The sequence below is a fragment of the Bombus affinis genome, chromosome 12, assembly GCF_024516045.1.
Source record: "Bombus affinis isolate iyBomAffi1 chromosome 12, iyBomAffi1.2, whole genome shotgun sequence".
Classification (NCBI taxonomy): domain Eukaryota; kingdom Metazoa; phylum Arthropoda; class Insecta; order Hymenoptera; family Apidae; genus Bombus; species Bombus affinis.
The window spans coordinates 1,688,183-1,714,658 of record NC_066355.1 but is presented as its reverse complement, the minus strand read 5'-3'; the positions used below and the strand labels follow the sequence as shown (position 1 = coordinate 1,714,658).

The 26,476-nt window shown below is 39.6% G+C and overlaps 1 protein-coding gene and 1 long non-coding RNA gene across 3 annotated transcripts in view; one reads left to right on the top strand and one right to left on the bottom strand.

Moving 5' to 3' along the window:
* LOC126922414 (uncharacterized) overlaps positions 1 to 16,593 on the bottom strand; it is a 60,752-nt gene extending 44,159 nt beyond the window's left edge. For both annotated transcript variants that reach the window (XM_050734983.1, XM_050734984.1), the window contains exons 1-2: positions 15,377 to 16,593; positions 6,611 to 6,708 (exon numbers count right to left, since the gene is read on the bottom strand). Coding sequence is in view for 1 of the 2 variants with exons in the window: in XM_050734984.1 (XP_050590941.1) it covers positions 6,611 to 6,655 (45 nt within the window). In the remaining variant the exon portion in view is untranslated. The remainder of the gene's footprint in view (positions 1 to 6,610; positions 6,709 to 15,376) is intronic.
* The window catches only part of LOC126922456 (uncharacterized), a 58,431-nt gene extending 33,646 nt beyond the window's left edge, over positions 1 to 24,785 (top strand). Inside the window, exon 2 of the long non-coding RNA XR_007712776.1 lies at positions 24,509 to 24,785. This is a non-coding gene — a long non-coding RNA (uncharacterized LOC126922456). The remainder of the gene's footprint in view (positions 1 to 24,508) is intronic.
* Positions 24,786 to 26,476: the final 1,691 nt, after the last annotated feature.

Below are 26,476 nucleotides of genomic sequence, written 5' to 3'. Positions count from 1 at the left end.
GCTAGACACACAAAATTTAGGTTTTGATCCCATTCTGTTTCATTGTCGTTTTGTATAGCTTTTAACATGTCGGATATTACAGCATGTGTTCGTTCTAGGCTTCCGTTGGATTGTGGATGGAATGAGGTGGTTTTTATGTGTTTGATTCTAAATGCTTCTTCGTATCGTTGCATTAGCTTGCTAATGAAACTTTGTCCTCTGTCAGTTAATATACGTTTCGGTGCGGAGAATATATAAATGTAATGATTTAGTAAAGCATTTCAGATTGATTGGGTCTGTTGTGTTTTTAGGGGCACAAGTATTAAATATTTGGTTAGTTCATCGTGTATAGAGAGAATGTATTGGTTTCCTATCTTGGTCTTTTTCAACGGACCTATCACATCCATAGCGATTTTGTCGTTAGGTTCTAACGGGGTGTCGGTTATCTGTGGTTCCTCCTTTCCTCTTATCCGAGTAATCTTTGATTTTTGACATGTCGCGCAAGTTCCTATTCTGCTTTTTATTCTGTCCATTAGGTGTGGGATATTATATTTGTCTCTGATTCTGTCGTACGTCTTTTGTATTCCGAGATGTCCTACCAAGTCATGATTTTCTTTTAGTACTTGTTCTATTTCCTCTTCATTTAAACTCTGTATTGGTTCGTAAGCAAATTCTATGTCGTCGCGTTCGTCATTGAAAAATAAAAGAAATCTTTTTATGTGTGCTTTGTCTTGTGCGTTTAAGTTGTTGTCTCCTATTCCTATCTTTCTATTTGTTTTAAGTATGTTTGATATTTTGATGTTTGATACGGTTTCGTCATATGGGCCCAGATATGTTTTTGTTAATTGGAAAAAGTTGTCTTTGTTAGATGTTAGTTTCAATAATTTTGGTATTTCTTCTGATTTTTCCCAGTCTCTGAATTGTCTTAATAAAACGTCAGTTTGTGTTATCGCGTGTACTCTGGATAGGGTGTCAGCGGCTACGTTTTCCTTTCCCTTTACGTACTCTATATCGTATTCGTATTCCTCTAATCTCAATCTCCACCGAATCAATCGGCTAGAGGGGTCCTTGCAGTTGTGTAGCCATTTAAGGGCTTGGTGGTCTGTTTGAATTTTGAATTTACGGCCTAATAAATATTGCCTAAATCTTCTAACTGCCCAAACGATGGCTAATAATTCTTTTTCCGTCGTGGTATAATTTCGTTCAGGGGGGTTCAATGTCCTTGAAATGAAGCAACAAGGGTGTCCGTCTTGTGAAAGGATGGCTCCTAGACCTTCATTACTGGCGTCCGTTGTTAACGTAAATGTTTTCGTATAGTCGGGATATTTTAGTACTGGCGCTTGGCATAATCTTTCTTTTAATGTATCGAAGCTAAGTTGTGTTTTGTCAGTCCAGTGGAATTGTATGTCTTTCTTAGTTAGTTCTGTTAACGGTTTGGCAATTTTTGAGAAATTCCTAATAAATTTCCTATAGTATCCGGCTAGCCCAAGGAACGATTTTACATCCGTAGGATTTTTTAGTAGTTTGGGAAGTTCTTTACTGCTTCTATCTTTTTAGGGTTAGGTTTTACTCCGTCTGCTGTCACTACGTGTCCTAAATATTCCAATTCGGTTTTTAAGAATTCACATTTATCCGGTTGTATTTTTAGACCTACTTCCCTGAGTCTTTGGAGTATAATGGCTAAGTTTTTATTATGTTCAGAGAAACAGGATCGATAGAGATCGATTGCCCGAATATAATGATATCATCGAGATAGACGAAACAATGATTGTTAATTAAACCTCTTAACGCGGTATCCATCATTTTTTGAAAGGTAGCGGGTGCGTTCTTGAGCCCGAATGGCATTCTGTTATAGTGGAAGTGTCCTTGTGGTGTGCTAAATGCAGTGTATTTCCTCGAATTCTCATCCATGGGTATTTGCTGGAATCCCGAGGATAAGTCTAAAGCGGAGAAATATTTTGCGTTTCCTAGTTGCGATAGTATATCGTCAATGTCAGGTAATGGATATGCGTCTTGGTCCGTTAATTCGTTTAACTTCCTAAAGTCAATCACTATTCGCCACTTTTGTTTCCCCGACGCGTCGATTTTCTTTAGAACGACCCAGACGGGAGAGTTATAGGGAGAGTCGGAGGGTTCTATGATCTTTTTGTTTAACATTTCCGTTATTTGTTTGTTTATTTCGATTTTATGGTGTTCAGGAGGAAGGTAGGATTTTACGTTGATGATCTTATCTTCTTTCGACGTAATGGAATGTTTAGCAAGAGATGTACACGGTAATATTTCGCTGTCTAAATTAAATACATCCATGTAATAGAGAAGAATCTTTTCCATAGGTTTTCTGAGAGGTTTTTCTATGTGCGATAGTCGAATCGAAGATTTGAATTTTTGGATTTGATCTATAATATTTGTATTTTCGACAATGTTAGAAACTTGAACTGAGGACTTACCACCATTGATAAAGCACACTGGCGTTGGCTTCCCTTCGAGGTATACAATTTTTTGAACGGTTTCTCCTGGTGCAACGGTTGGTTCTTGCTGCAGCAAAAGGGTATAATCTAATTTCAGTGTTTCATTGGAGAGTTCGAATCGATATTGATTCAAACCGGGTAAGCCTAATACGCCATCTTCTATAATTGAGAAATCATCATCTATTAAAGAGAAGTCTATCTTTTTGTCGAACAAATTCAATTTGACTTTGGAATTAGATTCGTATTCGGAATGTCCCATGGAGAATTTCTTTGTGTCTGGTATTGTTGTCCTTCCTGGGTAGCATCTTTGTTTAAGCAAGTTGATTCCTGCTCCGGAGTCAACGAGAAATCGCAATCCTGGTCGTCCTGGTAATTGTAGTCGTATTGTGGGTAATCTTCCTGAGGTAGCATTGTTAATTCTGATTGTTCTTGAATGTGATTTATTCCTGGAGGGGCTTTTCTTTGAAGCGGTATTCGAAAATTTTGGCATTGATTAGGAAGGTGTCCCAATTGATTGCATTTGGGACATTTCGTTTGCGTCCTTTCGCTTAATGGTCTGTTCTCAAACTTCGTAAAATTGTTCATTCTTGGTCGAATGTTTTGTGTGCGTGGAGTTTTATTATTCGTATTACCTGTAATAGCGAGGCGATTGTCTACTGGATGAGACGCCTGGTTACGATAAAACGGCGGGGCGGTTGTTTGTCGTGTCATCTGTCTGCGAGAGCTGTGCTCGCGAAAGTATCTTTCCATATTCATTGCTTTCCTTTCCGCTTCGATGAGATTTGACACATTGTCACAGAGTCCATGTATAGTTGCTCATTCATCACTCGTCGAGTTAGGTCGTCTCCATACTCGTTGGTAATGCTGTGTTGGAGTTTGTTAAAAACACTTCGAAATCTGATGTTATAGTTTTGCACGCTTTCGGTTAATCCTTGCCTCATTCCTCTTAATTCGTCCTCTTGTTCTCTCACTGATACTTGCGTAGCTACATTACGTCTCAATGCTTCGTACAGAGATTCGTATTCGGTAATACGAATATTGCGGATTGCCATTGCGGCTTTTCCTACAATTTTCTCTATTTTAATCATTTTTAGTAATAGCGTTGGTTCGCTACACATTATTCTTACTTCTTGTATTTCATGAATAAAATCCTCCACGCCTATATCATCCTCTCCGTTTAATATCGGAATGCATTTTTATACACTCTCAGCTTTTAGCTCTGGTTGCGTAAATTGTTCGGGAAAAATCCTTTCCCAGGATGGTTGAGGTGGTGTCTGATGTAATGGGCGAGGTTCTCGAAGGACCGATTAATCTTTAGCGGTGTGGGTTACTTCGTCTACGGTTATTAGGGAACTGGCCTCTGATACATTTCCCGTTTGTGTTTTTGTTAGAACTTCATACATACATAGTGTAAGCATACTCATTTGTTGAGTTAGTCTCTCATTCTGCTTCTGCATTGCATCAAACAAAGCCTTAACTGTTGGGTCTATTCCGCTATTAGTTGAAGCGGCGCTAACAGTTTCGGTTTTATCTTCTCGTGGTGTTGCCATTATTATACTAATTGTGCTGTCTCTTCTCGTTCTGTATTTGGCAAAAGAATCCAGGGCTTGCTCACCTTGATCGTTTACCCCGTAAGAAAGGTTCCGTTGCGGTGTTCCTTTGTCGAAACGTCAAAAGTGTCTGCTCTGTTGCAGTGGTCCACTGATCCTCAATCTTCAAAGTTGACCGTAGCCCGAAATACATAATTTCGTTTTCTTGAAGTTGATGGATCCTGGCACGGATCGCCAAAATGTCGCGTAAAATAAAAAAAAGAAATTCAAAAAAAAGAAACTTTATTTTTTTTCGTTTATACACTTAATAATACACTTATAATACACTTCTGAGCTCTAGGCGTGACTGTTCTAGACTGAAACTCTTACAATTTGACTTTCGGGGGGATCTGCTCCTTCTTTGTTTATCACCCCTCAATATCTCCACTATCCTGTAGGCGTACGGGACCGTTGCCACGCTTCTAGAGCATTCGATGGAAGGACCGTTGGGATATCGATGACTCATTAGGCTCTTCGACGATATACATTGTCGCCAAAGCCGCCACATCTTTATCTCCATTGTCGGTCCATCGGATTCGAAGTATGCCGATCGTGACACCATCCTGCCCGCGGTGTGTGTGTGTCCTGGTCTCTGACGTGATTTACGTTACAAAATCATAACTGAATACTTTAGATTGGAAAAGGAAAATCAAAGATCGTATAAAGAAAATAATAAAACTTCGTTTTTCTTCAGTTTCAAAGTGGTAAATTAAGAAGTCTTCACTGAACAATTTGTAATTTGGAATATCATTCAAGTATTATTCATTGATTATATTTTCATTATTCTTCTAAATTATGTTCTTGAAATGATTAAATATTAATAGTGCCGTTATAAAATGTAGAAAACAATCATACTTGAACAAAAACAAACAATCAGCATTAAACTCTGTGGATAATAGTAATGTAAACTGAGGTGGTGTTTAATGTAAGGTGCCAAAGAAATACTCGGCGATGTTCAACAATATATTTATTCAATAATCTTCGCCTTCAGGTCGCTCCGTACAATTCTCGTTTACCGCTGACTTTCTCGCCTATCCTCGTTTCGCCGTTAAAACTCGAATCTTCTCACTTCGCTGTTCAAACTCGAATGTCCCTTTTAACCGATTCGTTTCTTTTGTTGCCTCTCGATATCCCCACTACGCACGCGTTCGTTAGACGTTCGCGATCGTTGCCACATATGTTTTCTTTCAAATATTCGGTGGAAGGACCGTAAGGATATCGATAGCTCATTAGGCATGTCGGCTTTACGCTTTGGTGATATGCTTTGTGTTGCGAAGCCGTCGGAAAGTTTCATCGTCAAGTGCCGCCACAGAACAATATCAATATTAAATTCTGTAAACACAATATAAATATTTTTTAACACTATATTTTACTTTATGGCTTCTATTTTTTAAATTTTCGTTTTCTTCTACGGGTTTCTATATGAAGATATTTAAGAAATTATTAAGCGAATAGAAATCTAATTTCCTATTGACTGCTCATATGATTAAATACTTCTAACATATCTATTTTATATATCTTATTATTATATTATTTTATATGTCCTATCATATCCTAAGTACTCACCTAAGTATGTCTTAAAATATTCATTAAATGGAAGCTATAAAAAAGTAACTAGTGTACTTCAGTTCAATAAACTAAACTTTTTATGTTACTGTAATTTAGACTTATAGTTACTACACTTTTAACCAGTATTTCTAAATTTGAATGTTTTCTTTCTCCAAACCAATTTAAACGACAAGAAAGACATAAGAAACAGTACGAAAGAACATTTTACTGGCTTCTATGATTGTTAAAGGTTTCAGTATAATTGTCCGTTTTATAAAGATTCAGTTGGAACCGTAAAATATAATTAAATATATCTTTAATTAAAGTTGCTAATTTTATTATAATAATTATTCATTTTAGAAAATAATCATTGTCAAATAGGTCTATTAAATTAACACATCCGCGCCAAAGCAATTTACACAATATGCCGCTACTGATTACAGAGATAAAGCAGAATTATGCGAACGCACTTCTGCGCACATGTCACGTAAAATAAAAAAGAGATAGCTCAGATGAAGAGAAACAATAAAATGTAGAAAAATACAAAAGAGAATTTATTTCTGAACTCTGAGTTTACACTGGCTGCGATTTGGTTCTGAGCTCCAGCCGTGACTTTCCGAGACCGAAGCTCTACAATTTGACTTTCGGTGGGATCTATTCCTTTTTTCTTTGTCACCCCTCAATATTCCCACTACGCTGTAGGCGTACGTGACCGTTGCCACGCACCCCTTCTTCTAGAACATTCAGCGGAAGGACCGTTGGGATATCGATGACTCATTAGGCACGATGACTTCGGCGATATACATTGTCGCCAAGGCGGCCACATCTTTATTTCCATCATTGGCCCATCAGATTTGAAGGGCGCCGGTCGTGACACACGACACGTCATGTATGTATATATAGAGGAAGAAAACACCACCCACAAATTGAGTAGATTAGTAAAGATGTAACTTAAAAATTTCAGTTTCACTTCCATTGGAACTTATCCTTTATATTTGTAAATTTCATATATATGTATATACATACCACTGTGAATGGTATTCTGAACCTTGTCGACATACAGAGTGGCATATTCTTCAGATCGATTTCTTTTCTCCACACTGACGATCTACTTCTACGTTTCTCTGAAACAGCAAGGAAATATATAATAAATATAAAGAAGCTTATACAAAAGATTTGTACATCATATAAAATAACTGACTAGTGTGCTTAATAATTTATTTATTTTTTGACGGAGTTTACAAAGTGTTTTTGGTATCAGAAACTACCACAAAATATACAGAAACTGATTTTTCTTATTTTTCCACTGAGTCGTATATTAGTTTTAATGTTTTTATGAATTCTACTGCTAATGATCGTTATCAAGACTATTTCTAATAGTCCGGTCAAAATAGACATCTCAAATAACAAAAATTCCGACAGAACTAAATTTTGGTAGATCCTTGGGTATATCTGTAGAAATAAAGTGCCAAAAATCCCTATCAGTTCGTTCGTGAGTGCCGAGGCGTGCAGACGTGTGTCCAGTGCCCTGTGAAGTTCACAAAACTCCACGTGACGCCCAGCTGACGAAAGCGAATCCAACTAACCTAGTCAGGGGTTAACAGCCTCTCGACTTTTTTTTCTTTCTTTCTTTCTTTCTTTCTTTCTTTCTTTCACACAGAATTAACTAGCTCGATGATGGCTCTATCATTTCCAACAGGCTCCCCGGAGCAAAATTATAACACCGCCATGTTTCCTCCCCCGTGGCAAGAGGGCAACGCAACTATCCTGGTAAATGACCACCACACGAAAAAACGAAAGCTCGAACCGACCAAGACAAATGTAAACAAGATTCAAGCCAAACCATCAGCCAGCCAAGTGACTACCTACAATAGATTCTCAATTCTCGGAGTCCACGGAAGACTCCATGATTACAACCGAAAAGGTAAATAATCTCCATACTCAAAGAACTCCCCCTCCCCCACCGATATTCATTAACGACGTAATCGACATACAGTCAATGATTAAAACTATCGAAAAAGACATCAGCAAAGAAGACTACAAGCTAAAGATTAACAACAACCAAGTGAAAATACTGCCGTCCCACCCAGACGCCTATAGAAAGTTAACCAAGCTATTAAAAACGTTAAACGCCAAATTCCACACATACCAGCTCAAACAAGAAAGACCATTTCGAGTGGTGCTACGCAATATCCATCACTCAGTCGATCTAGACGAACTAAAATGCGAACTGTCAAATCACGGCCACGAAGTAACTAACATCAGTAACATTAGGCATAGAATCACAAAAAACCCACTATCCTTATTTTTTATAGACCTAAAACAAAAAACAAACAATAAAGAAATCTACAATATCAATCGGCTGATGAACTCCATAGTTAAGTTCGAGCCACCTCTTGTAAAGAAAGAAATAATACAATGCAAGAGGTGCCAAAGGTACGGCCACACGCAGAAATACTGCAATCACAACTTCCGGTGCGTAAAATGTGCAGGTAATCACCCCACTGACCAATGCACTAAATCCCCGGAAACCCCCGCCAAGTGTATCCACTGTCAAGGAGAGCATCCTGCGAACTACAAAGGATGCTCAGCCTACAAATCGCTACATAATATAAAGTATCCAAAACTGAGACCCAAGGACATAAACATACAAGAACCTAAACCCCAAAAACTCACCACACCAACAGTATCCTATGCGCAGGCAACGCAAGGAAACGCACACAACTCGAAAACACACAGTGTACATACAGAAAATAGAATTCCCACCCCGCAAAGCACAGACAACTTTACCAGACTCGAAAAACTTATCGAGAAGCAAACTGAGCAAATTAACAACTTGCTGTCCCTACTCACACGCTTCATGGACAAATTCATAAGCACAGAAGCAAAATAAAACCAATGCGAATAGCCCTGTGGAACGCCAACGGTCTAGCTCAGCACAAAGCCGAACTAGAACTATTCTTAAAACAACAGCAAATCGATGTGATGCTCATATCCGAAACCCACTTCACCGACAAAAACTATCTCAAAATACACGGCTACAACTTCTACCACACCCAACACCCCAGCGGAAAGGCTCACGGCGGCACCGGAATCATAATCAAGTCAAACATCAAGCACTACGAACTTCAACCATTCCAGAAAGACTACCTCCAAGCAACAAACGTAGCAATAGAAGACTGTCATGGTACAATCACCACCTCAGCTGTATACTGCCCTCCCAGACACTCCATCGCCAAAGAAGACTTTGACCACTTCCTGGACACCGTGGGCAGCAAATTCATAACCGGAGGAGACTACAACGCTAAACACACCCAATGGGGCAGCAGACTGGTTACAGTAAGAGGCAAAAACCTCCTCAACAGCATATTAACCAACAACCTCAACTACCTTACCACATACGAACCCACACACTGGCCCACCGACACAAACAAAATACCCGATCTCCTTGATTTCTTCATAACTAAAAATATCTCGTCAAGACACGTCCAAATCAATTCCTCGGCTGATCTCTCCTCTGATCATTCCCCCGTGATAGTAACAGTCAGTTCAACTATCATCGAGAATACACCTAATGGCTCCATTCATAACCAACACACCAACTGGCAGCTCTTTAGAGAAGTCTTTACCCACACAACTTCAGCCTCAACTTCACTAAAAACCAATGATGAAATCGAAGCAGCCACGGAATACCTAAATGCGAGCATAATAAACGCTATCCGCGTCTCCACACCGGCAAAAACGTCCACCAGCAACCACGAATACCCCCAGTACATACTAAAAAAAATAGCAGAAAAACGTAGGCTAAGAAGGATATGGCAGACCCATAGAACACCGGAGGACAAACGCAAACTAAACAACGCAACTAGAAAACTATCCAAAACCATAAAGAACCACAATAATGACCGTTTTCACAAATATCTCGCCAGCCTGTCCCCCACAGCCGACTCAAACTACTCACTATGGAAAGCCTCCAGGAAACTCACGCGCCCCCCACAAATAATACCCCCAATCCGCCGCCCGCAGGGTGGATGGGCGCGTAGCCCTATAGAAAAAGCCAACCTATTTGCCAAACATTTGACTGAAGTATTCCAACCCCATTCCTCCATAGCCGCAGCGGACGTCACCGAATACCTGCACACTCCCTTCCAAATGTCCCCTCCTATTCAACCCTTCACTTCTGCAGAGATCATAGAAGCAATCAGTCGCCTAAACCCCAAAAAAGCAGCAGGTCACGACCAAATAGGAAATAAAGCAATCAAGGAACTTCCCATAAAAGGGATTGCACTCATCGCATCAATCTTTAACGCCATCCTCCGCCTTGAACACTTTCCTAAGGCGTGGAAAATCTCACTAATCACCCTCATCCCCAAACCCGGTAAACCAATATATGAAACCAGCTCCTATCGCCCAATCAGTCTCTTACCTACCCTGTCTAAACTATTCGAGAGGATGCTCACGAATCGTCTCCTTCCACTCCTAGAAGAATTGAAGACTCGCCCAGATCACCAATTCGGCTTCCGAAAACAACACTCAACAGTAGAGCAAATCCACCGCATAACCCACATGATCAGCCAAACCCTTGAAAAGAAAAAATAATGCTCAGCCGTATTCCTAGACATCCAACAGGCATTCGATAAAGTATGGCATGAAGGGCTACTCTACAAGCTTAAAACAATCCTACCCCACCCATACTACTCCATCTTAAAATCCTACCTAACCAACAGACAATTCATAGTTAAATGTCTAGGCGCCACTTCCGCAACATTCCCAATAAAATCCGGCATACCGCAAGGTAGTGTCCTCGGACCCCTACTATTCTCCATCTACACTGCCGACTTACCCATATCAAACGAGGTAACAATAGCAACATTTGCCGACGACACAGCACTATTAGCTACCCACGCAGACCCGGCAATTGCCTCATCCACTCTCCAGCGAAGTTTCGACTCCATGGAAAAGTGGTTCCAAAAATGGGGTTTTAAAATAAACGAAAAAAAATCCTCCCATGTAACCTTCACGCTCCGAAAACAAACCTGCCCCCAGGTCACCATTAACAACACAATAATCCCAAGCAAGGACTCCGTAAGATACCTGGGCATGACCCTGGACAGGAGGCTAACTTGGGAAAAACATATCTCGGAAAAAACAAAGCAACTAAAGGAAAAACTAAGAAAATTCTATTGGCTCACGGGCCGACGCTCCAAACTAAACATACAGAACAAAATAACCCTCTACAAGGCCGTAATAAAACCTGTCTGGACCTACGGAATCCAACTATGGGGAACAGCAAGTAACTCCAACATTGAAATACTCCAACGCTTCCAATCGAAAACGCTAAGATCCCTATTAAATGCACCCTGGTATGTTACCAACGAAACAATCCACCGAGACCTCAAGATACCTACAGTCAAAGATGAAATACACAAGTCCAGAAGCAGATATAGCACAAGAGTCATCAACCACCACAACCCACTAGTCACCCAACTACTGGACACGACGGACCAGATCCGCAGACTAAAAAGAAAATACCCACTAGATTAAACCCTTAGTCCTACTAGAATCAACAATATAAAGCTATTATAATCCATGTCATTGTATCACGCCAAATTAAGTTACTGAAAATTCTCAACGAGAATTGATTGTAAATATTCTAATAAATAAAAAAAAAAACATCTGGTTTTAGAGTTGTCCTTGAGTTTATTAGGCGCAAGTAAAAGTTACGGAAAAGCGGACAAGCACCCATTAGCGCGCATCCATTAGGGAAAATCCAAAGGACTAGCTAATAAAACAATCAGGTTTTTCCCATGAACAAGGTCAACTGTAAACCCCGATGGTAAGAGGCCTCTGACTCATCCCTCAAATATCATCGGAGGGCAAACCAATCGACATCGCGGATCGTTACCCTCACTTTTCTTAACGAAAGGTGTGAACAACGAATCCGCGTTCGTCATACAAAAGGACACACCCACCCCGAACTTTCTTCCGTATGAACGCAAGAATGACCAATTAGTCAAAATTCGAACGCCTAACGTCTAACTCGGAACACAGAAAGCCAACGGAGCATAACTCAAATCAGCCCGCGACATTGCCAAACATTCGCGTATTCTATTAAGTATCATAGCGTGCTACGTTAATTAAGAGACTAAACTCAATTGTAAGATCCGTGCTCTATATTGTACACATCGATATTAAGTGCGTGCGATAAGGTTGTTGATTGTATATCTATTCACTCGTGTAGCCTAATTGTTGGAAATATATTCTATTATAACCAAGTGACGACCAGTGTTATACTAACTGAATCACCCCTATTATCCTAAACGAAATACGGGGATCGAACTATTCATGGTGTCGATTATCCTAATCGTAACGGGAATTTACGACTCCCGTTGACGCGTATTCTAACGACCGCGTCTCCCCGCGATAGCTCGAAAATACAAATGACTTTATTTATATGGAATCGACAATAATAACAAAAATTCTCTTGCTATGCTGATAATACAAATTTAAGTTTATCTGTATTCTGTAAAATTGCTTCAAACTTATGGATGATAATGAAAATGGAGCAATAATAACGTCATTCGGTAGGATTTAGGTATTTATTGAGAAATTATATACACATGATTATATTGAAATTGAAAAAATTATAAAAGGCAATTACAGAGAAAGGAAGAAAATTATAAAAAGTAGTAAAAACTAAACAAAAGATTACAGAAATATACACATACTTACGCTATTTCATCAATGAACATTCAACACAGCTGTAAAACATTCACGTAACAGATTTTCCATGTTCTTTATATCTTACCGATAGCGGTAGACGTAGAGAAGTATAGCGAAGAAAAAGAAAAATTTCAATCTAAAATATTTTACGAATTGTTAATTTTTTAATATGTTACCTTAACTAATGCTAACGTAGGATATTCGAAAGAATTAAAAAAAATAAGGTTGATCATCATATATCCTCTACGCATTGTCCTACAAAAGCTCTAATTACGTCAAATTATATCCCTTCCGAAATCATCTAACTTTTATTTGGAACATTTTTCATTAAAATCATAACTTGCGCAATGATCGAAGTGATGGGCCACTGTATATGGATCTGTATAGACATTTAAAAATGAGTTCAAACTCGATATTGTTATAAAGTTTTAGTTTACAGTAAATTTTATATAAAAGTATGTGGATACTGTTGCATTGCTCGATTATAAAATCTCGCCAATGTATCGATGATTATTGTATTAAGAAAAGATTTCAGATAAAAAAGTTTCATTGTTGCGTTAGTATGGGTCCTACTAAACGAAGGCGAAACTGTTGACTGTGGATCTGGTGATGCGACAAAGATCAAGTTTCAAACAGCCTGAGCGATAAATACAACGTTGTTCCATCGCACAAGACCACTTAGGACGCGTCCATTTAAAATGCTGTATTTTTTCATGTTATATTTGTAGGTCGGTCGGTTTGTCGTTTGTGCAATGTGAGATTAGAAAGAGGTCTAAATCGTATCTGACGATCAACTGCTTCTGAAGCAGTGTAGTCTGCATTTTAATCTAGCAACCGACTGTAGCGGCCAAATTATATTAAAATGTCGTTATTTTTAGAATATATTTATATTTAATAAAAATTAATAAAAACGTATCCATTTCCCAATAATAATTAATATTGTTAAATATTTTTATATTAAAAGGTGAATTTGTAGAACTATTCTGCTTTTCCGATTTCGATGATTTCTGAATATATTGTAAAGCTTCACATTTTGAATAACTGTTTGTTATAGATATAACCGTCGATTGGCTTTAGTTTCCTATATTATATTTACGAAAAAACTGCAAATATTACTACAGACTATTTCTGTTTATAATTGTGCGGATGTAGCAAGGTATACGTCAGTGTCGATCGCTGGTTGTTTATCTTTGACGAAGCTGCAAGAACGTATCACATGTCTGTTGTAACATATAATTCAATTACAAATATATATCACTAATGTATTGGGCTTGCGTTAGTGTTAGAACATTCAATCCGGCCGTCCTGGCAATGCCCTATGAAAAATATATTTTTGGTTAAAAAAATGAATAAAAATTAGAAAAGACATTTATTTTTTATATAATAATCAATTGTTTTATTATTAAATATTCGTATTTTACAAGCATATATTTATTTAGCAGGATATTCTAGTTAATATTACAAGTACATGCATAAGATTTTGCACACATATTTTTGAAATTATATTCTTGTAGAAAATGTAAAAAAGAAACGACTTTTTCAAACGTTCATTAAAGAATTCTCGTTAATAAAATGTAATAATAATTATGTTTTTATGATAGAGCTCGATTGTAAAAATATTGCAAAATCTCGTCTTTGATGTTTTATAATGAGTAATTTTAGGAAAAAGGAAAAGAAAATAATATATCAAAGTTTAATAATATTGAATGAGTTTCGCTTAAATCTTTGTAGATACACGTTAATTGTTGAAATTCCATTATTTTACCTTTATTACTATTTCTGTGCTCTAAAATACTTTCCTTTCAAGATTGATAAAAATCATGTTCAATGGAGGAAAGATGTTTTAAGAAAGCATTATAGAACTATAGAAACAATAGTATTTTGTGGAAACCATATCACGAATGTTCCGATTCATTAACACGAATATGTAAATGCATCTCTCTGCCTATTCAAGATACTCTTTACATTTAAATCTCTGTAACGGGAATTGAACTAATAATATTAATGAAAAATATAAATCGTTTAGTATTACGCATCGTTAAAAATGTTTCATGATTGAAATTTAAATTTCAAACTAAATTGCTATGTGTCAAAGCAAGCACAATGCAATTTAACAATTCTACTTTAATCAAAATTTACAAATTCAATGCATAACTTTTACTACGATAGTTAGATAAAATAAAAATAGTACTACATATGAATATCAATACACGAATGGGGCTTTCGTTTTAAGTTCTTTCTTATTGCGTATTAAGCTAAAACCTCTTCTTTCAAAGGCTTCTTTGTTTTTCGTTGTTCGCATAATCACTAGACATGTGTCACCATATAAATTACACGTCTTGCATACAAAAAGAGATGTATAAAATGTATTTGACAATTGACAAATTACTATTAAATAATTGAACTATATTTCCGTTTATCCCCATATCACTCTTATTTGTTCGAAATATAAAATTTTGAGATAAAGGTACATTTCAGTCACGGTACTTCTTTATATATTTATATTATTGCCTTTACACTTTAAAATATGTAAATTAAAACGGTGGAATACCGTTGTCCGTTATCAAATACTTCAAAATACGCGTCAAACAACATTAAAAATGTGTAATATGAACAAACGTTGATACATGAAATCCACACAAAAGTAAAATTAATAGAATAGTGAAGAATTAAGATGCCCATAAAAAGGACAATCCTTATTAAATTCGACTTTTTAGACAATAAGAGATTCTACGATAGTATTTGGAAGTGAAGTTCACAGGATGAAATCGATATTATAAAAAAATAATTCATCTCTTGTTTTATTATCGAATGATCATTAACTTGTTCTATCTATAAAAACAGATATTGCCGAAAAATCTACAACTTCACTATATAATTAATTATAGTTCTTCTGAAATATAAATAGTTACACTCATAGCAATTGCATAATATATAGGATGATTGAAAAGTATTGATATATCTAACGAAGAAATTAAAAATATTAGACTAATCGCTTGCTTTTCTAGAAAAAAACGAACTTGTACTATTATGGATATTATAAGCTCATCAATTTGAATTGCTTCTTACTTTCGTCAGATTCTGCCGGTTGTTGAGTGCCACAATTCCTTCTTTTCTTGAATCAATCGATATCACTTGTCGTTAAACATAACACGAAAGAAAGAATCAGAGAAACGAACCGAAGCCGCGAATGTTCTCCACGTGACTGATAACTCTACGTTGTCGACAAGGAAGTAAAACAGAACACCAACCAACGCGCAAGTCCTAACCTTCCCAATGATATAGATATCTATACTACCGTATATTCACCAAAATAGCTTCTTCGTTCTTTCTTTGCCCCCTTCAGTCGGTTCTAACTTTCAAATTGCGTTACAAAAATAAGAGGTCGGACAATAGGTTTAAGCACTTTTTATTTATAAAATAATATATTTGAAACTAATAAATAAAAAGGAGAAATAATTTTTTAAAATAAAATAACAAGCAAATTTATTTGAAAATGAAGTTATTTGCAAAGAAATTTCAAAATCTTACTTCAGAAATAAATTATTTTCAAATAATTGATTTCAAGATAAAGAGCAATAAATAATTATCTTTAGCGTTTAAGCACTGCCATTCAACACATTCGCGTATAATCTTTTGCAACCGCCTTAAAAAATGGCTAAATGCATTTACATAATTCTATGTAAAAAAGTTGCGGTAACATTGACTTTTTGTTGAATAAGAAGTTTTTTTGGTAATCTTTACTATTGAAATTTAGTGATGGTATGCACTACTACTAGACACGTGACATAACAGCTTAATAAACCAAAATGATGAAATACAATGAATTCAAGATTTCTGAATTTAAGGTCCTTTGAAGGTCATCGCATTGTAGATTATTAATATTGTCTTGACATCAGTTACAGTACTGTTAACCTTACCTTTTATCGAAAGAAACATTTTTTGGCAATTACGAATATTGCAATTTTGTAGCTATTTCGAAACTGACTATAAACCTGCAACAGAATATATTAGACACAAATAGAACAAATGTGAACATTTAATGTAAGATCATTAATAACGCAACTTGAATTTGACATTTAGTTTCAAAATTTGAATTTAAATTTGGAGCGAGAATTGAAAATTTGCTTTGAAGATCAAAATGAAAAATCACATAGTTTGCTTCTTAAGAATTAAACAATTTTGTACTGACAAGATTTGCTAGTTTAAATTTTTTAATAGTTTTATTTACTTATCAATGGTTATATTTTATTTTCTTACAATGATTATATTTTATTAAATTTCACTTATGTTCTCCATATTAAAAATTAACACAACTTGCATAATTCCCAATCCTGTTACTTTGTTCAATGATTGTATCTGTATATTTATTATTATAATTACAGTTATAATATTAAAAAATATAATAATAAGATATATTTATTATTATATAATATAATGATAGAAAATTATAATTATAAGTATCAATACGCGGATATAATCATTATTAATAATAACTGTAATTAATGATAACACCTTAATAATTATTATTTAATAATATTAGTTTTTCCAAAAAATCGGTTGTAAAATGTAATTTGTCAGAATAAAAAATTTTTAATTGAATACAAATTTAATTTTTAATTTTACAAATTTAATAATTTACGAATATATATAAAATAGAAATATAACTTTTATTATCACGATCAACATGATGTGTACAAATAATTTTCGCACAAGATTTTTGTTGAAAATCAACGTTTGATCTTTGATTTAGCTATAGCAAATTCAAATATTTATAACATTATTTTATTGTTAAAACATTAAAGGTATTACGGCTGAGAAAATTGCAACAGTATTATAATAATTTTCACATAATTCTTTAAATACATTTGAAATACACATGAAACAAATGAACACAAATGAAATGTTTTAATTAAATATAGTAATAACTTCAATTGGTGTTATATCCATTAAATAAATGGTGTTCATTACTAATTGTAAGAGACAAATATATGTAAACTCCCTAAGAGTTCAGACGCGGATAGACAGAGGGATTTTATCTGTTTAACAGACTATCTCTGTTTACGGACAGCACGACTTCTTTTATTTCACGGACAGAGCGGCTTTCTTCGTTTTACGAAGAGCCATATTGAGAGACGCGCAGTTCCCAAACGGACGGACAGAGAGCTACAGCAGACACAGAAGAAAGAATCATTATTGAAAAACATTGAGGATTGACGGAGAAAGATCGGTAGCTCAGGACGTTGAAAATCGATTCTCTATTTTCAGGTAGAACTTGTACAAAGCTTCGTTATTTATTATTATTTATTGTTATTAATTATTATTAATTGTTGTTTACTTCTGTATTGTATCTAAGCATTGTTACAATAAACTCGATTTTCAAACTTAAGAATCGATCCCTGAATTATCCGAGAATTGAACATTATATATATGTTTTAGCAAAATTTTGAAGAACATATTTATGGGGAACTAATATATCTTCTAACAGCATTTCCAATAACAAACGCTTTGGTAATATATAAAGAGTGTTGAAAAATAACTCTGCCAGCCAGAAGGGACATCAAAGTATCCACTCGATGTAAATCCGGACAACAAATCGTGAAAGGAATATTCATTATATTTGATAACTCTAATTTACTATATAATGGATATCAAATAGATAATTTTAAAAAAATCGCGATGTGTATTTTATCATATTTGCAATGGTAATTAACTTACTATTGACAACAAAAAAAAAAAAAAAAAAAGAAGAAGGATGAGAAGAGGATAGGAAAATTTCGTATGAATTATTTCCGTAACTCTAGTAGCTATCAATTTATGCACTTAGATTTACAGTGTATCCATTTAGAAGACGCTCGTAAAAGGCGATCCAAGAGCTGGAATATGCAGTCACAGTTCAGTGAGAGAAGATTGGGCATGATATAGACGCAACGATACTTAAAAAAAAAAGATCATTCATCCACGCAATTCTAACTAGAAGACTAAAACAATCACGACGGAATCCGCAACATCCATTCTTAAAACAAAAACAAAAATTATTCTGCAATATGAACAAACAGCTATTACAAATATTTTTATACTACAAATTGTAATATTATTGTAATTGTAATATCATAAAATTAACGAAAACTCATTAACTCAATTAACTCAATTAACGAAAACATTTCTAAATTTAACTTATAATGATAGGAAACAAGATAAATTTTAATATGCGTAGTCTCTAAAAAACCCTAACAATTCATTATCAAAATTACTAAATACAATCACAAACTAAAGCAGGCACGATTATCATTTGTTCACAACTCTAATTGAAATCTCGATTAGTCTCTCGCGACACAAATAAAAAGATTCAGAACTTTTTTGTATGTCTAATTTAAAGCATAGCCAATCTTTCGCAATACTAATAAGCAAAATCGCGGCTTATCCAATATGATGGTGAGTCAATATACACTGGTCAATAAATAAAAAGGATGCAGATGCTAAAAGCAAGCGTTTTTTTTTATTTATTTATTAAAATTCACAATTTGTCCAATTTGGACATTTGGTGGAATTTTTTAACGGTTAAATTAGCATGTTGGTGGCTACCCCCAGCGGGGTACCATCCTCGTGTTTGTTAGGTTATGTCCTTTCATTCGAAATGATGGTGGCAAGCTGAACGGACACGTGCACGTCGCTCCGTAGGCATAACCGAAATATCTGGGTAAATTAAAGAATTCGGGCGGAAAAGTGCACGAAAGTGAAGTTTCTAGTGCTCCGGAATGAGTGGGAATACAAGAAATAGGGGAGCTCGCTGGTATAAAAGCGAGAGAAACGATTGAAAGTGCTGTGTGTGAAAAGTGAGGTTAGGGGCAGAGCGGAGGCCATCTTGGGTCGCGCGACCGAAGCGCCACCGTGCGGGCTACCTGGGTAACCAAGGAGTGGTGGAGAGCGCCCCCGTGGAGGGCCAGTCAAAACTCCCCGCGTCGAACAGTGATAGGACATTGCGAGTTTAGAAATATCCGGTCACCAGTCATACGACTGGCGACTTTACGACGACATTCGGCAAGTTTATTCAGGACACGAATCGCATACACGCGGAAGGATACAGTGGGATTATACGACGACCGGCTACGTCGAAGGACATCCATTTCAAACATACATATATATATATATGTATATTAAAGTTACAAATACAATATGGACAAGTACTATAAGGTAAGTAAACTTACGGCTCAGGGGGTTTCGGAGCTTCCAGGCCCCGTCGGGGATTCCAGTAGCGTCCCAGGCTCGACCCGACGGTCACCCAACGACTGGACGAACGGCGAGGGGAAGGTCGATCCCAGGGCCTCCCCACGTTCGGTAAACACGACCGGGGACCAAGAAACACCCGCAGTTGTCACAGAGGAAAAGATGTGCAAGAAAACCACAAGAAGATACCTCGAATTTGATGAAGACATCGCGGGAATCATCGAGGATGTCGAGATGCCCATGCAGGCACTCAAGGAAAAGACACCACCCACCGAAAAGGCGACCCGAATCGCCAAGGAAAAAATCGTGAAAGGTGACAAGATCACCAGATATATGAGAAAGTCCACAGTGGAGGGGAGCGCGTGCAAGACAACGAGAAGCCTGGCCAGGAGCCAGCCGATAGCAACGAGGGACGAAGCGGCCAGCACCTCGGAGCTAGACACACCGGCGGAAATGTCGGACAGCGGCAGCGAAGCGGCGGCACCAAGGGAATGTCTCAAGAGGAAGGCCATGGCGAACACAGCAACGGCCGAGACCAAATGCAATGACGAGGACAGTATCGTCATCAAAATGAGCGAATGGAAGGCGATGACGGAAATCATCACAGAAGTCTTCCGCGAAATTCAATGCATAGGTAGCAGACTCTACCTCATGAGCAAAAAGGATACCGACATCAAGAAAAGGAGGGACGCTATCAGTAAAAAAGTGATCAAGGTCCACTCGATGTTGGACGAGATGAGGCTCAAGAGGAACGCTAGGACAGTCACGGCCACCAGGATGACCACCCCTCCGGGGAGGAATGAGGAGAAGGAAGGAAAAAGGAAGGAGATATCGCCCGTCGAGGGGAAGGGCGACACCAAGAGAAAGAGACCAACGACCGTGGAGGCCTCCTACGCAGGGGCCTGTGCCGGCAACAGCTCGGCAAAAGCGACTACGGACTGCACGGACAGCGATGTAAAGGAAGACTGGATCCCTGTCCGCGGAAGGAGAGGAAAAAGAACGGACACCCCGACGGTGGTCAGGAAGGCGAACGCAGGAAGGGCGGCATTGGACAAGCCAAAGAGGCCGGAGGGACCGAAGAGGATACGTAACAGACCCGAAGCCATCCTCGTCAAAGTAGGGCAAGACAAGGAGTGGATCCAGGTCTACAAAGATTTGATGGGGGCAAGGGAGACCCTAAAAGAGAGCTGCGGAATTAGGAGGACCAGAACAGGTGACATTCTGATCGAGCTGAAAGCAGGTAGCAACGCCAAAAAGACCGCGGCGGATATGAACACGGCGCTAAGAGGCAAGGTGAGAGCGCTACCAATGCGAGACAAGACCTCCGTAGAGATCAGGGATATAGACCCGCTCGTAGGCAAGGAAGAACTAGCCAGGGAGATAGCAATACAACTGGGCATAAGCGACATCACCGAGGTCGAAGTAAAGACCCTAAAAATGGCGCCGTGGGGCACCCAATCGGCAATAGTGACGATGCCGAAAGCCTATCTGGCCAAAGAGGGGGCGAGCCGGAAGATTAGAACCGGCTTGACGATAGCCTCGATAAAGGCACTACCCAATGTGGTAAAGTGCTTCAGATGTCACATGTTCGGGCATATCGCGAACAAATGCACGGCGATAAGCCCTGGAAAGGAGATTTGCAGGAAGTGCGGAGCCAAAGACCACACGATAGCTGCCTGCGTCAACGCACCCTGCTGCTCCATCTGCAACAAGGAGAAAGGAGTGAAATTTGACCACGTAACCGGATCCCTGGCTTGTCCAGAATATAGAAGGTGGTTGAAAGCGAATAAGTGAGGATACTGCAGATAAACCTCAACAGATGCAAGCTGGTGCAGGACATGATGCACCAATGCGCGATCGAACTTAGGCCGGATATAATAATAATTTCCGAGCCGAACAGGCAGCTACCGCATTGGTTTAATGACACCAAAGGAGACGCCTCGATATGGGTCACACTCCTCAATGGCAAAGTGCCTGATGAAACAACAGAGGTCAAGAGCGACGGGATAGTGGGCGTCCGCGTCGGCGACGTCTTCTGCTTCAGCGGATACTGTTCGCCCAACATAAATAAGCTAGCATACTCCAAATACATAGACACGCTGTCGACTATGACGAAGAGCGTTGCTAGAAGACACGACAAGGTCGTCGTGGCCGGAGACTTCAACGCAAAGTCAAGCTGTTGGGGAAGATCGACCACAGACAAGAGTGGGAGAGTCTTAATGGAGGCACTAAGCGGCCACCGGGTGTTTCCAGTGACACTCAAGGAAAAGTACACCTTCTTCATGAACGGGAAGACGAGCTTCCCCGACATAATAAGCGTATCCGACAAGGTCAGCGAAATACACGCCGGAAGCGCGGTCTTGGACAAATACTCGGCCTCGGACCATCTGTACGTGCTCCACAGGTTTAAGGCGAGGAAGACCCGGACCGTATCGAAGTTCTACAGGTACGTGACCAAGGACATGTCGCCGGAGGAGTTCCTGAGCAGATTCGACGACACACTGAAGAAGGAGGACCTCAACGCGGCTATCGGAGCCGATGGGGCCGAGCCTTTGCAAAAGAGCATCGAAGGTACGTGCGAAGGGATGTTAAGGAAGTCGAACTGTGCGGCGAGCCGCAAGTACGCGAATTACTGGTGGAACCCGATGATCGCGGAACTGAGAGCACAGGCGCACAAAGCGCTCAGGAAGGTGACGAGAGAAAGAAAGAAGAATGCCGGCAACACCGAGCCCCTCGTCAACGCCTACAAGGAGATCCGAAGGCAGTTAAAAAAGGAGATCGCCCGCAGCAAAAAAACAGCTTGGACAGAATACTGCAAGATACTGGAGAGCGACCCTTGGGGCAAACCCTATCGCACGGTCATGAAGAAATGTAAAAGCAAGGGACCAACCAACGACATGCCGATCGACATGGTGAAAGCAGTCCTACAGAGGCTATTCACCTTGGGACACGAACCACCCCATTATGAGGGCCGCGAAGAGGCAGAGACCGAAGAAGAAGGAGATATTAGCCTCAGCGTCGCCATCGGCGAAGGCGATGTCGTCGATGCTGCCGGAGGAATGAACACCAAGAAGGCTGCAGGAGTCGATGGCGTGCCGGGTGAGATCGCGAAGCTGATAGCGAGTCGCAGGAGCGAGCTCGTGACAAGGGCGTTCAACGGCATCACCGAATCAGGAAGGATCCCAGACTGCTGGAAGACGGCCAGGGTAATACTGCTAAGGAAACCGGGAAAGGAGTCCCAGTCTCCCTAACGCGTACCGGCCGATAAGCATACTCCCAACCATGAGCAAGATCTGGGAAAAATGCTTTAAGAAGATCATCGAGAGATGCATCGGAATGGACCCGTTCCATCGGAGGCAATATGGCTTCAGAAAGAAGAGGAGTACGGTAGATGCCATCACGCAGGTGATGAAGTTTGCCAACATCTGCAAACAGAGGAAGGTAATATGCGTGATGATCACCCTGGATATTAGCAATGCCTTCAATTCGCTCAGCTGGAAGAGCATATACGAAGAATTTGACAAGAGGAAGCTGCCATGGAAGGTCAAAGGGCTAATCGGCAGTTACCTATCCGGAAGGAGGATCATCGTGAGCAACCAGCACGGCACGGTGGAGCACGAGGTGGCGGCGGGAGTTCCGCAGGGATCCATCATCGGACCATTCCTGTGGAACTTGGTATACGACCGGTTGCTCGAGAGACTCGACAACATACCAATGGTCAGAGCAACCGCCTTCGCGGATGATCTGGCCATCACATGCTCCGTCGGGAGGAACGAAGAGGCCTCCGCCAAGGTCAACACGATGCTACGGATCGCCAACGACTGGTGCACGAGTGTCGGGCTCACTCTGGCGAGAGAAAAGACGGAAGTCATGCTCATCACAAATTTGCGAGTGCCGAGAGTGGTGAAACTCAGGTTGGGCTCCTCGGACATCGAAACGGTCGATCGCATCAGGTATCTCGGAGTAGTCATAGACTCCAGTCGGAGGTTCGGTGCGCATATCGAGATGGTGTGTAATAGAGCCGACAAGTTAATAGGAGCCCTTAGGGGAATACTACCCAACATCAACGGGCGGCCCAGCTTGGCTCGTAGGCTCTACTACAATGTGTGGGAGTCCATCGTAACTTACGGAGCACCGGTGTGGGCTAGAGCAGCGAATACCGATAAGAACAGGAAAAAGCTGAAACGAGCACAACGAACGGCCCTGTGCATAACAACGACGGCATACCGTACCGTCTCTCACGCGGCACTTTGCGTGTTGACCGGGAATCTCCCGATTTACATAAAGATAAAGATGCTCGGAGAGACCTACGAGGGGAACAAGACCCATAGGTCCAGGATTGACACGGATGACGGCTGCTAGCTGAATGAGGAACTGGAGGCGATTCGCAAGAAGGCCCAAGAGGACTGGCAGAAGGAGTGGAACATCTACAAGGAAAATATCACAAAGAAATTAATACCGAGTACGCTGCTATTTACCAAAAAGAAGATGGACATCGACCACCACACCATGCAGCTGCTAACTGGGCATGGGAACTTCGGTGTCTATAGGAAAAGGATTGGCAAGGACAGCGACAGCAACTGTCTCGACTGTGGAGACCCGAACGACGATGCAGAGCACGCCCTCTTCGCGTGCCCGAAGTGGACGGACAGAAGGATCGAGCTGGAGAACGCTCTGGGCGGGAAGATAGACGTGGGCAATCTGATCGCCACGGTGACCGCCAAGGACGAGACGTTTCTGGTTTGCTATAAAGTATTGGTTTGTTTCTGTATTCAATTATTATGGGTGTATGATCGGAGCTAAGCACGAGGTTGGGTGTTATTTTTAGTTTGTTTGTGGATAGTCCCCTTGTAACTGCAAAGTCCAGAAGATCTGGTTTTTTGTTCAGGTCAGTCGGCCAATGTGTCGGTGTTCCTGTGGATAATATAATGAGGTTATTATTTCTAATTTATTTTTCCAGTGTTCTGCCTCGAGGTGTAATGTTTCTTGACCCCCAAAGCGTGTGCTTTGAGTTGTAGTCTCCCGCTGCGATGTACTTGTCCCCTAGATCCTGGAAGAATTCTTCCCACACTTGTGATGTTATTTTGTGTCGCGGTGGCACACATACCGCTGACAACTGGAAGTAGTTGCTGCTAGTTTGAACTGTAACGGTGGTTGCTTGTAAATATTCCTTATTAACTTGGCTGTGTAGCTAATGACTGATATCGTTTCTGACTATCATTGCGGTCACTCCGTGCGCTTTTCCTGAGGGGTGTTTGGTATCATATATGGTGTAGTATGGTATTTTCATGTAGCTTTTTATAGTGAAGTGTGTTTCTCAGACAAGTAGTATGTCTATATTGTTATTGTATATGAATGTTTTAATTTCAAGGGCCCGTTGTTGTAGGCCGTTTGAGTTCCAGGCTGCTATTTTTAGAGTGTCCGTTTTTATTTTTTGCTTAGCACGTTTGTAAGTAGTTGTAGCGTGAGTGTGATTTGTTGGCTTTGCTGTCTGAGTACTGCGTTTTGTTCGCTTATCATTCTGGTTAGTATTTCGGTGTTCTTTATGGATTGTTTGAGCAGTTCTTTGATTTCTGCAGTGTCATTGTTACTATTGCTGTGGTATTGGTTGTGTGTATGTGTTGATTGGCTGGTTACTTGAGCGTAGCTTAGACTACCAATGGTGTTGGTGCTGATGGGTTTGGAGTTTGTTGCTTGCTCTGTATTTGGTATAATTTCGGGTTTCGTGCTGTCCTGTTGGGCTTGTGTGTTAGTGATTGTCCTGCTTCGTAGGGGCGGGAACAGTTTGCGTTGTAATTGTTTCCTAGCTTCGCAACCTTTGTAACTGGCTGGGTGTTTTCCGTTGCAGTTGTAGCATTTAACCTCCTCTATTTTTCCCGTGGATGGGCAGTGTATCGTAAGATGATTTTTTGCGCATTTAACGCATGCCGGGGTTCTATTGCAATAGTTTTTAGTGTGTCCGTATTGTTGGCACCTTATGCATTGTGGGATTTCTTTTTTATGTCTAGGTGGCTCCACTTTTACTATTGTGTTTAGTAATTTTTTCTATATCGTATATTTCTTTGTTGTTGTTTCTAGGTTCTAGTTCAACTAGGAATAGCGGTAATGGTTGTTTGGTATCGTATTTGTTAATGTTATTAATTGTCCTTACCTGGTGTCCGTTTTTTGCCAGTTCTTCACTTATTTTTCCGGTATTTGTTTTTGGGTGTAGTCCCCTGATTACTGCTTTGTAGCTTTTGTCGGTTTTGAGTTGGAAAGTGTGATACGCTGCGTTTTTTTCCTTTAGTGATCTTGTAATTTTTCTGAATATTTCTGGGGTGTTGGTTTGCACTTTCACCTGGTCTATTTTTATCTGTTTGATGACATAGTTGTCTTTCCCTGCGGTGTTGTTTAGTAGTTCGATGAGGGGGTCAATTATTTTCGCATCTATGTATATCGGTGGTGGTTTGGGGATGCGGTTTGTCGTACTTTCCGTTGGGTCCGTTGCTGCCTCTTCTGGCAGTGCGCTGAATGGATTATGCAGCTTGATATCTTGTAGCCATTGTTTTTTTCAAATGTATCAATTTTCCTCGCGCTTGCGAGCGGGGTTACCTTCCGTTTTTTGCTGGAGGTTGCCACCGTCCAGCTTTCTTCCTGGTGTATTGGTATGTTTTGCTCCCCGTCGGATTGTGTTGTTTCCATAATATCGTCTTTTTTCTCTACATATGTAGAGCCTGTAGCTTTATTTATGTTTCACCGGAATTAACTATTTTTATTGGTGGAATCTGCATGATTCCACGTTTTGTCGATTTTTGGCGCTTACTTTGTCCCTTTTTCTTCCCTTTTGCCGCACTTTCACTGGAGCACTGTTTCGCACGTCCGTTTAGGTCGCCTGCCCAGGCGGAACTGATCAGAATATGTGTCCTTGATTTTTATTACGAAGGTTCTGCTGCTTAAGTAAGA